We start from the raw sequence: 13,826 nt of genomic DNA on the forward strand, positions 1-13,826 counted from the left end.
GTGTTACAGAAGTTGAATTAGGATTAGAATAGCCTGATATTGTTCCCCCAGTCTTCATCCAATCAATGAAACCATTTAAAATGCTTCTATGAGAAGATAATGTGGTCAATTAGTCAAAATACGAAGTGCATGACCTGCTACTACACAATACCCTTTTACATTGAAGCATCGTATTGCAATTTGCCAGGCAGGCAAAAACAAATAAAAAATATGTCTGTGTGCTTATTGCAATTATCTGCATGCTAAATTGAAATAGGCTAAGTAAGTTGCTGTATAATCTTGGTCCAGTGCATGCTCATAGCCACCAAACGATTAACTCCTTGAAGCTACTGGCTCTCAGCGACAATAGCAATAGTATGCCATGTTGTATTCTCCTTTAAGGATCATCACCGCTGTCCTCCCTTGGCATCGCCTTCCTCCCTTCCCTGTCCAAAGTCCTCCGGGAGATTTTCTGATAAGGTAGAACACGGTTGGCATCACGGTCACTCTGCTGTACACCGCAACACGCTCCACCATCTCAGAACGACTTCTGTTTGACCTCTTCACCCCCCCCCCCCCCCCCCACATAATGGAACCCTTGTACGAGAACCCAGAGTTCACCTACGAGAACCAGTCGTCGGGCGTGTACGACTTGACCTACGAGGTGCCGTACGACGAGCCCTCTGAGCCGACGGCGGAGTACGAGAACACCGAACGGGCCAAAGCGCAGATACCGACTCCCCCTCTTCTCCCGCCACCTCGGCCTCTCACGGAGGAGAGGCGAAGCAGTTCCTCCTCTTCTTCTTCCTCCTCCTCCTCCTCGTCCTCCTCATCCTCCTCGCACGCCGGAGATGAAGAGAAAGGGCAGGCAGAGGACTCGAACCGGGAGGACGAGAGAGAGGAAGAGGAGAAGAGAGAGGAAGAGGAGAAGATAGAGGTGGAGGAGAGCAGCAATGAGCTGAATTGGGAGAGGAGGTCTCCAGAGGCAGGGGCGGACGGCGGGAACTCATCCCGCAGATCCTCGTCTTCGTCGTCGTCGTCGTCATCGGCCTCTGAGAAGGAGGAGTCCGAGGAGAAGCCAGAGCCTGAAAAAGACGGACCTGAAATCCGACTTTATGTCAAGGTAGGGAGGAAGTGGGTTTGGAGGCGGTTCCGAACGGAGCTTGGTTCGATCTTCGTGGCGTTTTTTACGGCGTGTAGTGAGACGTGCAGCTTGCGTGCTTTGAACTGAGGTGAGGTCATGAACAAGTGCGCTTAGGTCAATGAGGTGTGTTGAGCATATCCGTGTGTGTGTGTGTGTGTGTGTGTGTGTGTAATGTGATTGTTGTACATCCAGAGCCTTTCTCACACACACACACACACACACACACACACACACACACACACACACACACACACACACACACACACACACACACAAACATGTATTTATATGTCTTCATGATGAGTCATTTCTGTGTGTGTGTGTGTGTGTGTGTGTGTCACTCTGGTTCTAAATATAAGTTAAGTTGAACTGACAAGAATGTTCTGACTCAGTGCCGGGATAGTTGGGAATGGTTCCTGTCGCACGGCCATGTGAATTCTCCTGTGTGTGTGTGTGTGTGTGTGTGTGTGTGTGTACACGTAAATGTGTCCATCTATCTATCTAAGCTGAAAATTCCCCAACTCCCCAACCCAAACACACACACACACACACACACACACACACTGAATTGATCACATAATCTGCACATTGCACAGTAAAGTCCAGTTGCACTGTAGTATACAGCCGTCATAAATCTGATACTTTGAAACTAAAACCATAAATTTCAGCAACGTAGCCCAGAGGTTATAGCAGTAGAGTAAGAAGGACGGAGTTTTTTGGCAGCATCAAGCCCAGCGGCTCACAAACATGTTTTAGTGCTGACTGACTCAAATGTTTTCTTGAAGTGTTAGCGTTGTGTTAGCATTGGCGCTTAGCTTTAATTACTTCGTAGCTTTTTATTCCATATAAAAACCAATCTATAGCATATGTGTTATCATCGAATGTCAATAAAAAGTTACTTTATCTCATTAGATACCTTCTGGAAAAAGACTTCAGGGCATCTTGATCAAAATCCATTTATAAACAACTTATTAACATTTACAACCACAACAGACTCTGTGGAGCAACCGTTTTATTAATGATTCATTGACATTTATTAGGTGACCCACTTTCGAGGTGTTATTAGAAATTGAGAATCTTCCAGATGAATTAAAGAGCTAGCTTAAAAAAAAGACACAGCAATTAGGATGCTTAGGAACACTTTTTAGAAGCTACCCACATTGTTGGTTTTGTTCCCATGTGATGAGTCTGAGAAGGAGACGATGACTCTCGATGATTCAAAGTCACCCGGTCAATCAGAGCTGGACGAGGTGGGAGGGGCAGGGCACCCTTGGGTGACTTAGTCTGCCCTCCCACCCCCCCCCCCCCCCCCCCCCCCCCCACTAATGCTTTCCGTGACACCCACCTCCCCACGCCATCCGAGGGGGTTATTTTTGCCCGACAGTGTCACGCCCCACTGCTGAGGCCTCGGGTACAAATTGAACCTCTCTCACACACACACACACACACACACACACACACACACACACTCGCTCTCTCGCTGGCACTCGTCCTCATCCGACACTCTGACAGAGCTGCTATGGGACCAAACGGACTTCAACACATGGACCTGGAGTAGAATCTGCTGTAAACTGACACGGCTCATACACACACACACACACACACACACACACAAACACATCTACACACTTGTGGAAACAAAACACACAAGCAAAGCGTGTTTTTTTTCTCCTGACCATGACGGATGCCGCGGCCGAGGACGACAAGGACCCTGATATTGAGCTATTTGTCAAGGTGGGGCGTCATGCGTGTGCGGTGTTGGTGTAGTTTGTGCACAGTTCTCTTCTCACGTTTAAATGACATTTCTGGAGGAACTTCACTGTCTCACTTTGCCTGAAATACTTTTTGTTTGTTTGTTGAGGTGAAATTGAAGCTGCGTATGCACACTATAGAATACTTTAGTGTGCATGTTGGGGTGGCTCCTTTAAGCGCGCGCATGCCTTGTTGTTGTTGTTGTGTGCTGATTTTCCATGTGTTAACCTGACACCCACGTGTGCGCGGACAATCTCTCTCTTTCTCTCCCCCAATGAATTATTACTGGGGTCCTTTCAGTATTGAGAGCAGCGGCTTGAAATGGTCTGAAGTTATGATGCCGTGTGAGAAGGTTACATGTTTTACTTGACTTGCAAAAAAAAAATAATTGAATGAATAGTTGTTTTTTTTGCAGAGATTTGGATGAGAAGATTGATACCGCTCACATCTGCATGCTAAATTTGAAGCTACGGCCAGCTCGTTAGCTTAGCTTAGCATGGCTATTGGAAAACAGCTATAAAAAAATGTCTGCCATCCCCTTTAAAGCTCATTAAGTGTGAAAAATATATTTTTCCCGCTGCCGTACCATAAGTGGCTACCTGGACCCTTTGGATCAAGCCAGGCTAGCCGTTTCCCTGTGCCTTGATGCTAAGCTAAGCTAACCGACTTCTGGCTCTACCTTCGTATTTAACATACATTGTTTTTTTCATTCAAGTATTATTGGTTAATTATCAAATGACTCATTTGATAATTAACTGACACATTGTCCTGACATTAATGGACAGTCACGGCTGTATTGAAAGGTAGAAACGCTTCAGTGTCTTAAAGCGAGATAAAGCAAAGCAGATCGTGGTTGAAGCTCAGTGAAAGTGGACAGTAGGTTATAGATATAGCTGATACGCTGCTACTGTAGTGTACAGTAGGAACCGCACGACCAACACAGGCAGTGAGGCGGCTAATGGAAGCAGTGTGGATTATTCATGCTGGACTCGGTGTCTGATTACAGTGTCCTATTACAGCCGTGCGCGCGCACACACACACACACACACACACACAAACATACACATACTCATACTACTGTCTTTGATCATATGTCAATTATAAATGTGGTCATGTGAACACACAGACTCAACCTTGTACTTCAAACTAAAAGTACTGATTGTTTCTTCTTGTATTATGTATGTGATTTGATTAAGTGATTGAGTACTTGTCAGTTGTCAGTTAGGAGTGTGTGTGTGTGTGTGTGTGTGTGTGTGTGTGTGTGTGTGTGTGTGTGTGTGTGTGTGTGTGTGTGTGTGTGTGTGTGTGTGTGTAAATCAGTGTATGTAGGATCAGTGTCTTACCGTGTTCTCATGTGTGTGTGTGTGTGTACAGGCTGGGAGTGATGGGGAGAGCATCGGAAACTGTCCCTTCTCTCAGCGCCTCTTCATGATCCTCTGGCTGAAAGGCGTCGTCTTCAACGTCACCACCGTCGACCTCAAGAGGCAATAAATAACGTCATGTCATACGATGAAAACACTTTAACGTATACCTCGACAAAAACACAAGTACTGTGACAATTTAAGTATTGCACGGGCCAATAGACACGACATCCCATAACTCAGTGTTTGATTAAGCAGCTTAAGAGCAGCTTTAAGACGTTATGCTCCGAGTGCTCCTTAATACGTGAAGGTAATGAACAAAAGCTCAAATGGAATGGAAATGAGGCCCAAGGTAGTCGGCGTTGGCAGCAACAGCCTCCGTGGCTGAATAGACTCATAAAAGAGCATCGTTTGTTTGATGGAAAGTGTAATACTGAAAAGGCATTTCATTGCAGTTTGATAGTAGAGGTTGTAAAATGATTCCACTCTGATTAGGAAACCGGCTGACCTTCAGAACCTGGCCCCGGGGACACACCCGCCATTCCTCACCTTCCAGGGGGAGGTTCTCACCGACGTCAACAAAGTGGAGGAGTATCTGGAGGAGATGCTGGCTCCACCAAAGTAGGCCTCACACGTGGAAATCAACACGGGCGGCGGAAAGGGAAATAGGGCGAGCAACATCGCCAACTAACGCCATGCTCATGTTTCTTAGGTATCCCAAACTCGCAGCGAAGAATCGGGAATCAAACATAGCGGGGAACGACATATTTGCCAAGTTCTCCGCTTTTGTCAAAAACAAAAGACCGGATAAAAATCGAGGTATGGATATGAATCAAACTGGCCTCTTGGGGAATTTGCTTTGCACAAAAAACACGAAAGAATACTGAAAGAACATCGATAATACGGGACAGCAGTATCCATATATATCCATTATAATCCAAACAGAAGGTTTAAAAACATGTGTGACCGCGTATAATATGTGTTTCATGTGTGTTCCAGCATTAGAGAAGAGTCTAGACAAGTGTCTGGCTAAGCTGGACGAGTATCTGAAGAGTCCTCTACCTGACGAGGTTGAGGTGGGACACCACAGAGGCGAGGGCGAATCCAAACGCAAATACCTGGACGGAGACGACCTGACGCTGGCCGACTGCAACCTCCTGCCCAAACTTCATGTCCTGAAGGTATCCTGCGTTTGGATTGGCTTACTTCTCATTCTGTCGTGACGTACAGCATCACAATAACTTGTTTTCCTGCAGGTGGTTTCAAAGAAATACCGGAACTATGACATCCCGTCTGAATTCAGAGGGCTGTGGCGTTACCTCGGCAACGCCTACAGCCGAGATGAGTTCGCCAACACGTGCGCCGCCGATGTGGAAATCGAGCTAGCCTACAAGGACGTCGCTAGGAGGTTGGGAAAGTGAACGCATCGCTACCACGGTCACAGAGAATCCACTGAATCACACGCAGAAGCATATACAGTCTTTACAAAAGGAGGAGTCGTTTTAAAAACGAGTGTGCCGAAAAGGTGGTTAAATGTAGCACGATTTAAAAAAACAGTTGTTTCCAGCATCTCAAGTCTGTCATAACACTGACTGTGAACAAATGGAAGAGGCTGGAATTGTTTGTGGTGATTATATTGCTGATATTTCTATTGGAGATGTCAAAAGTTAAAGGGACCCCAAAATCAAAAATACATATTTTTCTCTATTGTCCTTCAACCACAGTTGCTACGTGACACGCTGGGCGGATTATCTTGAGTTACCGTGTCAGGATTTCTGGAAAGAGACATTTCTGTCAAATTTCTTTCTGAAATGTATTTTTTTTTTCGTCCCATTATATTGGGGAAAAGGCAGACATCTCCAACATTAAGCGACTCACGCCAAAACAATCTAAATTGATATATAGCCCTACAGGCAAGAGAAGAACAAAATGTATTTGGGATTTTGGGGTGAACTGTCCCTTTAAGGGGGGGAAATAAAATGTAGTTGGAGGTCGTTTTCTGCTCACCGCTAATCTGCTTAATAAACCTTAATGTTCATGTCGTGAATTTACATATGCTATAGGAATAATGGCGCGCATAAATCAATGTTTGATTATTGAACATCGTTAAGAATGTGTTTCAGCCAAAGGAGTTTGTCTTTTATTGGGGCAGCGTTAGAGATACTCCCTCCTTTTCTTAAAGAGGCAATAATTCAATGATCACAGCTAATGTATAATACGGATCGTGGTCGTGAAATGGTCACAGTCTCACGGCGTATTTCAGATTAAAAACTATACTTTAAATTTGATAAATCAGCCTTTAGTGGAAAGAAAAAGCACAACGTTCAGCCCAGCTGCTGTGTTGTCATGTTCATTTGAATCACGAGTGCCTTAGTGGGAATCAAGCTCTCCTCTGCCTTCAGCTCTTCATGTCTGTACAGTTAATTTGACATGTCTGAATATAATATGAATGTGATGTCATCAAATCAGCCGTGTGACACTAATATAAGCTTCATGTTTTCTTCAACGGTCGCAGCTCATATTCTTTCTGATGATTAGAACCGTGAACCCACTGTGTATAAGTCGCTTATTTGAGTAATAAATCTATTTTCTCAGAGACTGAGCTTGAGAGTTGTGTTTTTTTTTTTCTTCTTCCCCTCTCTCTCACCGTTACCCACTTGATGTACGAGTGCAAGAGACTGGATGTTGAACGTGTCTGTCCCCTGCAAATCAAGTTAGACATCAAGCAGATGTTCTCAGGACAAATAGTGACACAAGAATGCGTTGTTCATGAAAATACATGCACGGTCGCCTCAGGTGTCTAATGTTGTCTGTTGAATCCACCTTCCTTACATGCCTTCACAAGACCTTTGCTGGATTCCAAATACAAGGGGCCCATTGTATCACGTGACAGCCAGCAGATGGCAGTAAACACAAAGCTTTTATTGGTCTGTGACAGCACGAGCACGTACTTAGGGACCGTTGTGTTTTACGTCTCCACTTTCGGTTTTTAACTACCTTGATGTGACAAAATGCTACTGAACGTCAGTCACTGTGGCTCACGAAAATGTATGTAGTAACAAAACCACACTGTAAAAAAAATACTCTAATACAAGTTAAATCCCTGCATTTATAACACTGCTTAATTTGGAATATTATTAGCATAATGTAGCGCAGTGACAGATATACAAATATACTGGATGAACCCAATAGAGTAACTTACATCATCATTCAATTGGCAGCTTGCACAATGACTACTGGTTGTTTTTCATATTTCATATCAGCATTCTTTACACACACACACACACACACACACACACACACACACACACACACACACACACACACACACACACACACACATATGTAAGGTACATGTTTGATTCCACCGGGAGCGTTTCAGAAGCAGAGCGCTCGCGGGCGCCACCCACTAAAATCGTGAGATCCCGCGAAACAACCCCGGATGTATAAAGAGAACAACAAACACAAAAAAGGTTACTTTACCTGTCCGACGTTGAATTGCTGTTGATTTGGTCATATTTCCCTGTTTTTTGAGACAGTTTTAAGCTTAGATATTGAATCTTACATTTTCGCGGTCAAAGCAAAATATAAGAAGAAAAAGAAGAAGAAGAGAAGTGTAGAAGAAGAGCAACGACAGAACCAGCATGAACCCGACCCGTGGGCTCTCGCACGCCCCCTTCGTCGGGGCAGAGGTACTGCTTGCCTCTCTCTGCTTTTTCACTGCGGTTTAACGTCAGATCAGCAACACTAAATATGTTCTACACAGAAGTGAAATACAGTACCTATTATATGTAAAGAAAGGACATATAATAAAAGCGTTTACAGATATTACAGTGGTGAGAAAACAATGAGACAGCAAAAGACATCCGCTCAACCCAGTTAGTGAGGGATTCACAATCACTGCCTCACCTGTCTCCTCTCTGTTTGAACAGGACATGCGCTAATTCAGCGATTTTGATTATAAAAATACTTGAAATGATTGGAATCATACAGAAATTACATTTATAGCACAGATCAGTAGAGAAATAGTAATATTTATTTTATTTTAGTATTATTTGTTTTTTTACTTTTCATGATGACACTGACCACACGTCCCTGATGTAGCGGGACTACTGTAGTTGGGAGGCAATAGAAATGCTCCCAATTTCGTTCATAGCACCTTTAACGGCGATGCAATGATGTAATTTAAGTAGCATTTTACAGTGTAGCTGGTCAACATGGAGATTTTTTTTACCATCAACACTATGCAAGCTCATCATTTTGATGTCAGCAGTCTTAATTCGTATATTAAACGTGTCAAATATAGTGGGTGGGGTAGATATGCGTATTTGCATATCGTGATTGATAAAGTAAATACTCTAATACAGTTACCTCAAATGTGTACTGTGTTTATACGGTAAATATATACTTAACTGTCCTCCACCCATGCTCAACATGAAGCCTCTACGTTTTTTCTGTGGGGCGCTAACACGCGGACGGTCCCTAAAGTGTCCCTCGCTTTCCTGCAAGTGGGCAGAGCGAACGCACACGGAGAGAGGCTCGTGCGCACGGTGTGCTGTGGTCCAAGTCGTTCACAGTCTGCTCAACGCAACGACGTCTCCGCAACAAAGTCTTGTGATCGCCCCGTATCACCACCGTGGGCCAAAGACAGAAACCATTAGAAAAGGTAAGCCCCCGTTCTCTCCGTGTTACAGTCCCCCCACCAGGAGCTCGTTTTTCTGCCTCTATTGTTGAGGAAATAACGCTGGTGGGAGAGGCGCAGTGCTCGGCTGTGTGTGTGTGTGTGTGTGTGTGTGTGTGCTCTCGGGGAGTGGGGCGACTTGTCATTGCGTCGGTGGTCGACCAGCTAGCCTTAAAAAAACAACAACAACAAAAACAAAGCTAATGTAGCAAGAAACGGCGGTAGCTTGCTCGCGAGTCGGCTAGCCTCAATAAAGCGAACGTGGTCGGTAATAGAGCTGCACAGCTAACGTCAACGCTAGCTGTGCTTTCTTCTTCTTCTTCTTCTTCTTCTTCTTCTTCTTCTTCTTGGGGAATCAGAGCGTTAATAGCATCATTGTGTAGGGAACAGGTTGTTCAAAGAATGACGTGCCCGTTTCCATCACATACGATATCACACCGTTATAAACCAGAGGTGCACTTCGCTGTTGGCGCTTATTACCGCGTATTATCGCTCTACTGTGTACAGTCCTCACAAAGGCAGGTAACGTTTGGACCGCTGAACCGTTAAAACATTTACCAGGCGTTTTAAACGGTTACACGGAAGCTAGGGAGGATATATCTGCTTGTTTTTTCCTTCCTTCTCTCTCTCTCTCTCTCTCTCTCTCTCTCTCTCTCTCTCTCTCTCTCTCTCTCTCTCTCTCTCTCTCTATCTACCTCTATCTCTCTCTCAGCTTCCAGAGAACGATGACAGAGACTCACAGTTCTGCAGAAGATAATCATGTTAATTTATGCCCTTCAGGCCCACGGTGACTTCTCGGAAAAACTTGATTGGAAAACAAAAAGGCAGGCCGTGTATTATTTTTAGTCAGCATCACAACCCCTCATACTAACATGCACATTTAAACATGGTCGACCAGCAAGCCCAGTGAAACCCAAAAAGTGAAATGAGCCCAGTGACCAGGATGTAAGGGAGGAATGAGAGGCTGCTGTGCATGAGGTCACTCGGGCTCATTGAGGCACTTAGCTCACCAGTGCAGTCCCGTCATTTTCAGCCCCGTAATCAGGTTACGACATGCTGATTTGATCACGCAAGATGCATCTTGTGTCATTATCATGCGTGAGTGCTTTCAACAGGAAGACGGTAAAGTATTATGTCATCTTATTCAGCGTGACCCGGCAAACAACCGACGTCCCTCCTCCCTGGTTCCGATCAGCATCGAGCCGATGCTGTGTCGTGGCCATCCCGAGGTGAGCTGCCCCCTGGCTTTATGAAGACCTCTTTCAGACCCCCCCCCCCCCGTACTGGAGCCCTCAGGATTATAAATCCAGAGGAAAAGGAGCTTTGCTTCAGTGGCAAGGAGTGGTTGGAGGGTGTGTGTGTGTGTGTGTGCCGGGGGGCTCGGGTGGAGAGCGAGCAGAGGCAGTGGAGGGATGAGGAAGGAGGGATTGAAGATGGAGGGATCGGGAAGGCTGCGGTGATGGAAGTGGAACACTTCAGGCGATTTTGAAGGGGCTCCTGTTCTCTCAGCACACACACACACACACACACACACACACACACACACACACACACACACACACACACACACACACACATGCACCTGTCTGCTCATGGTGAGGTCAGAGCGAGGTGTGGAATCAGATCTTTTCGTGCGGCCCCCTCTCCACCGTGGCCCTCCGCTCCGGAGAGACGCTCTTTCTCCCGTCACGTAGCGCACATCCCGCTTCCTTACAGTCGGCCTACTGTTTGCAGCCGTCATTGGTCGGGGCGAGTCACAAAGCCTGCACTAAATCCTCTCGAAAAGCTGTTTTCACATCGCGGGCAAAAAAAACAACCTGAAGAGGTAATAAAAGGAAGATTATGGATTTTCAAGGCCGTCACTGTAACCTCGACCGTTAATCGCATTCTCAATTTCACGCCTGCTTTTGTTTTTGTCTCAGAGGCTGTTGAAAAGATTTCCATCATGTGTGGAATGTTTAACTATTAAAATGTTATGACTAACTGTCGGCCAGTGATCTGCCTCTTCCCGTCGCTCCTCAAACCTGAAATACTGGAGTCACAGTAGGCAGGTCAGCAACGTCAGTTGACCACAGGAATCTTGTAATACCAGTCTTTATCGTTACAATAAGGTGAATAGGTTGTTAGGACGGCGGTTTCCTACACGATGTTGTGAATTTGAAATTACCCAACGAGGACAGAAAGCGAGGACGTGTTGCAGCGCCGGACTACTTTGAAGGCTTTTCAGAGGATTTGGATTGCATTAAGAGCGAAGACCGGCATTAGGATTAGCTTTATGTCAGGGAAAGTGTTCTAGGCATGAAGTGCACTGCAGAGGGTTAGGGTTTTAGATTTTAATGCAGTCAGTGAAGAACCTCACAGGAGCGGAGGGTGCATGTTTTGCAGAGTATGCTGCTTTTATGTAAACTCTCATTTTAGAGCATATTAAGATATGATTATTGTGTGTGTGTGTGTGTGTGTGTGTGTGTGTGTGTGTGTCTTTTTCCAAAAATCACTCAAGCGTTGTGCTGTTGCGTAATGTAACGAGGCCGGCTGGCGTTAGCATAACAACAGGGCTTGTATGCGGTGGTGACAGGGAGAAGGAAGTGCCGCCCTCAGCATTCATCTGCAATTCCTACCCACACTTGTCGGCGGGCCTGTTTTCTCTGCATGCAGGTCATGTTCGCGGACGCCTCGTCCTCTCCCTCATGCATGAGGGTTAAACTTGTCCGCGGCACTCTGAGGAAAGTGACGCCTTGGCTGTTTTTTTGTTTTCTTTGGCAGATGGCTTTGTAAAGTGTGTTTTCAGTAAGCATGTCTGTCACAAAGGAGAAAGGTATGCAAAGAGCCGGAGTGTCGCTCGCATGTGTTTGTTAGCGCCGGCAGACATCCGGGGGGAAAACTCCGGGTCAGAGATCTGATGTAGAGCGTCGGAGTTGTGGTTCCTGAGGATTCACCAGCTTCCCGTCTTGTGAATGTGCGGAGCCTCAAGACCGGCAAGAAACGGCCCGTCTGTCGCTTCCTCTGTGTTCTGGCTTTAACCTTTTCTGTTGTTGTTGTTTTTGTCGCTAAGGAAATCAAAATTGGCTCCACACTGTGGATCTCTAAGGACTGCATGTACACGTACAGTACAATTTAATAATATAAATATATAAATAATACAAAATGAACACAAAAACAAAATCCAACATTGAAAAGAAGATTTTGGCTCCATTTTCCATTCGGGTGATGTGAAAATTCAGCATGTTTTGTTTCTCTCCTGGCTCCAAAAAGTGCTGAGGCGATTCCTTCTGTGTGAGGACAGTCAAGAGTTCACTGATTTTGGGGGGGGGGGGGGGGGGGGGGGTCCCAGCTGATCGGATTTAGGCCTTCAGGGTGGAGCTGGGCGTCTCTCTGTGGAGCGTCAGGCTGACTGTATTTGGGCTCGTTTGGTTCCAGACCGAGAGAAATAAATTCAACAATAACATATCCGGCTACTAGCTGGACTCGCACCCCCCCCCCCCTCCCCCCCCCCCCCACCACCACCACCACATTCCTCTGGGGGGCACCTAATGAATAAGTAAGAGGCGGGGCTTGTGTGAAGAAGCCCCATTAAGATGCAGAGTCACACCAGAGCTTGATCTACAATATAAAGCCTCCACCAAAGCCCATTTGTACTCTATAACGGGTTCTTTTTCCCAAGCCGATCCATAATTGATGTCTGAAGCTACATCTAGAGCGTATTTCTGTAGTTATGCAACGGGCTCTTAGTGTACGTTATTTCAGTCCGGTAGAACGCTCTCTCTCTATTTTAGAACCGGAGTAATGCATCGGAATTAATCCGGACGTCCCTCCGCCCGCCTCACCTTTCTAAAATTACCCCCTAAACTGCACTTTTAAGGGAGTTATTTTCAGCTTTCCTATCGCAGATGCAAAGGAAAATGGACTCTTTACCTCGCTCGGGCCATCTGGCCCCGGTCTTAACTATTCAGCATATGACCGACGGAACAAGGGCAAAGGCTGCGTGATTATAGGACCTCCGCTGGATGGATATTAAAAGCCTAAGATGATTATTTTGACAACGATGAGATATCATCTTTTACTCTAAATCCCTGCGACTTTATTTGAAACCAGTTACTACATCTGTGCACTCGGGTCAAATAAACCCAAGTGCCCATGATTGCAACATAGAGCATTTATTGCAAATATTCACGTCTGCTTTTACTACGGCCAATCCCGCAGGTGTTTGTTCATCTGGTTAAACAGGTATTTGTTAATCTGAACAGGTGTTCGTTCATTAAAGGCTTAAATAAAAGCCATCAGTGCAAACACACAAAGCCTTCCTGCCTTTTTTTTAAGCTGTGTGACCCCTCCGCACTAAGTGCCGTTATCACATCCATCTGTAAAAATATGCTTCCTTATTACGTTATTTCCTCGCTTGGGAGCAGAACAGACCCTCCTCTTTTCATGTCTGGCTGGGCGTAGCAGCACTACAGTGTGGTCGATACTTGAAACCGAAAAAAGAACAAATGCAATTTTTAGAGCTGTAATTTCAGCTCCGTTGTCCCGGACGGGGAGATATGGGAGGATGCCGATTCCTCCCAGGCCCCTGAATGATTCAATTGTTTCTGTACGCGGTGCCTCTTGAACCCACAGGGCTTCGTGCGTCGCCTCTTCTTCCAACAATGACATGAAAAAACAAGCACTCAGCAGGTCGTTACGTTATCATCTCAAGTTACGAAAGGTTGTATGTTCCGTGACCGGAGCTGGCCGTGAACGCCGTTTTCACTCGGCGTTTGCTGCCGAGAGCCAGAGGGCTCGCTGCCAGACATATTAAGATCCTGAATTAGAAACCAGAAGGTAAGTGAGAGGTGATGTATGCTCTGCTGCTGGGGGGGGGGGGGGGGGGTTGGTGAATAGCCGCATCGCCCCTGTGATTGGAGAGTTTCCC

At 45.8% G+C, this 13,826-nt stretch overlaps 1 protein-coding gene across 2 annotated transcripts; it reads left to right on the forward strand.

The window, feature by feature from the left end:
* The first annotated feature begins 520 nt into the window (after positions 1 to 520).
* Positions 521 to 6,834, forward strand: LOC137879008 (chloride intracellular channel protein 5-like). Of its 2 annotated transcripts, none has more exons than XM_068719568.1 (6): positions 521 to 1,102; positions 4,250 to 4,359; positions 4,732 to 4,857; positions 4,949 to 5,055; positions 5,236 to 5,417; positions 5,493 to 6,834. In XM_068719568.1, the coding sequence occupies exons 1-6, from the start codon at positions 569 to 571 to the stop codon at positions 5,655 to 5,657; spliced, it is 1,224 nt and encodes a 407-aa protein (XP_068575669.1). In that variant the 5' UTR covers positions 521 to 568; the 3' UTR covers positions 5,658 to 6,834. The 2 variants fall into 2 exon arrangements, with proteins under 2 accessions (XP_068575669.1, XP_068575670.1); XM_068719569.1 differs by lacking the exon at positions 521 to 1,102 and adding an exon at positions 2,547 to 2,857.
* Positions 6,835 to 13,826: the final 6,992 nt, after the last annotated feature.

Source organism: Cebidichthys violaceus, unplaced genomic scaffold (genome assembly GCF_023349555.1).
Source record: "Cebidichthys violaceus isolate CVI_PGR_0920_01 unplaced genomic scaffold, fCebVio1.0.p SCAF_24, whole genome shotgun sequence".
Classification (NCBI taxonomy): Eukaryota; Metazoa; Chordata; class Actinopteri; order Perciformes; family Stichaeidae; genus Cebidichthys; species Cebidichthys violaceus.

What these genes read in the sequence shown, in the direction of transcription:
- LOC137879008 (XM_068719568.1), top strand. Translation starts at nt 569, where the DNA reads ATGGAACCCTTGTACGAGAACCCAGAGTTCACCTACGAGAACCAGTCG. An exon ending in AAATCCGACTTTATGTCAAG is followed by an intron (nt 1,103 to 4,249) that starts GTAGGGAGGAAG and finishes GTGTGTGTACAG; the next exon opens with GCTGGGAGTGATGGGGAGAG. An exon ending in GAGATGCTGGCTCCACCAAA is followed by an intron (nt 4,858 to 4,948) that starts GTAGGCCTCACA and finishes CATGTTTCTTAG; the next exon opens with GTATCCCAAACTCGCAGCGA.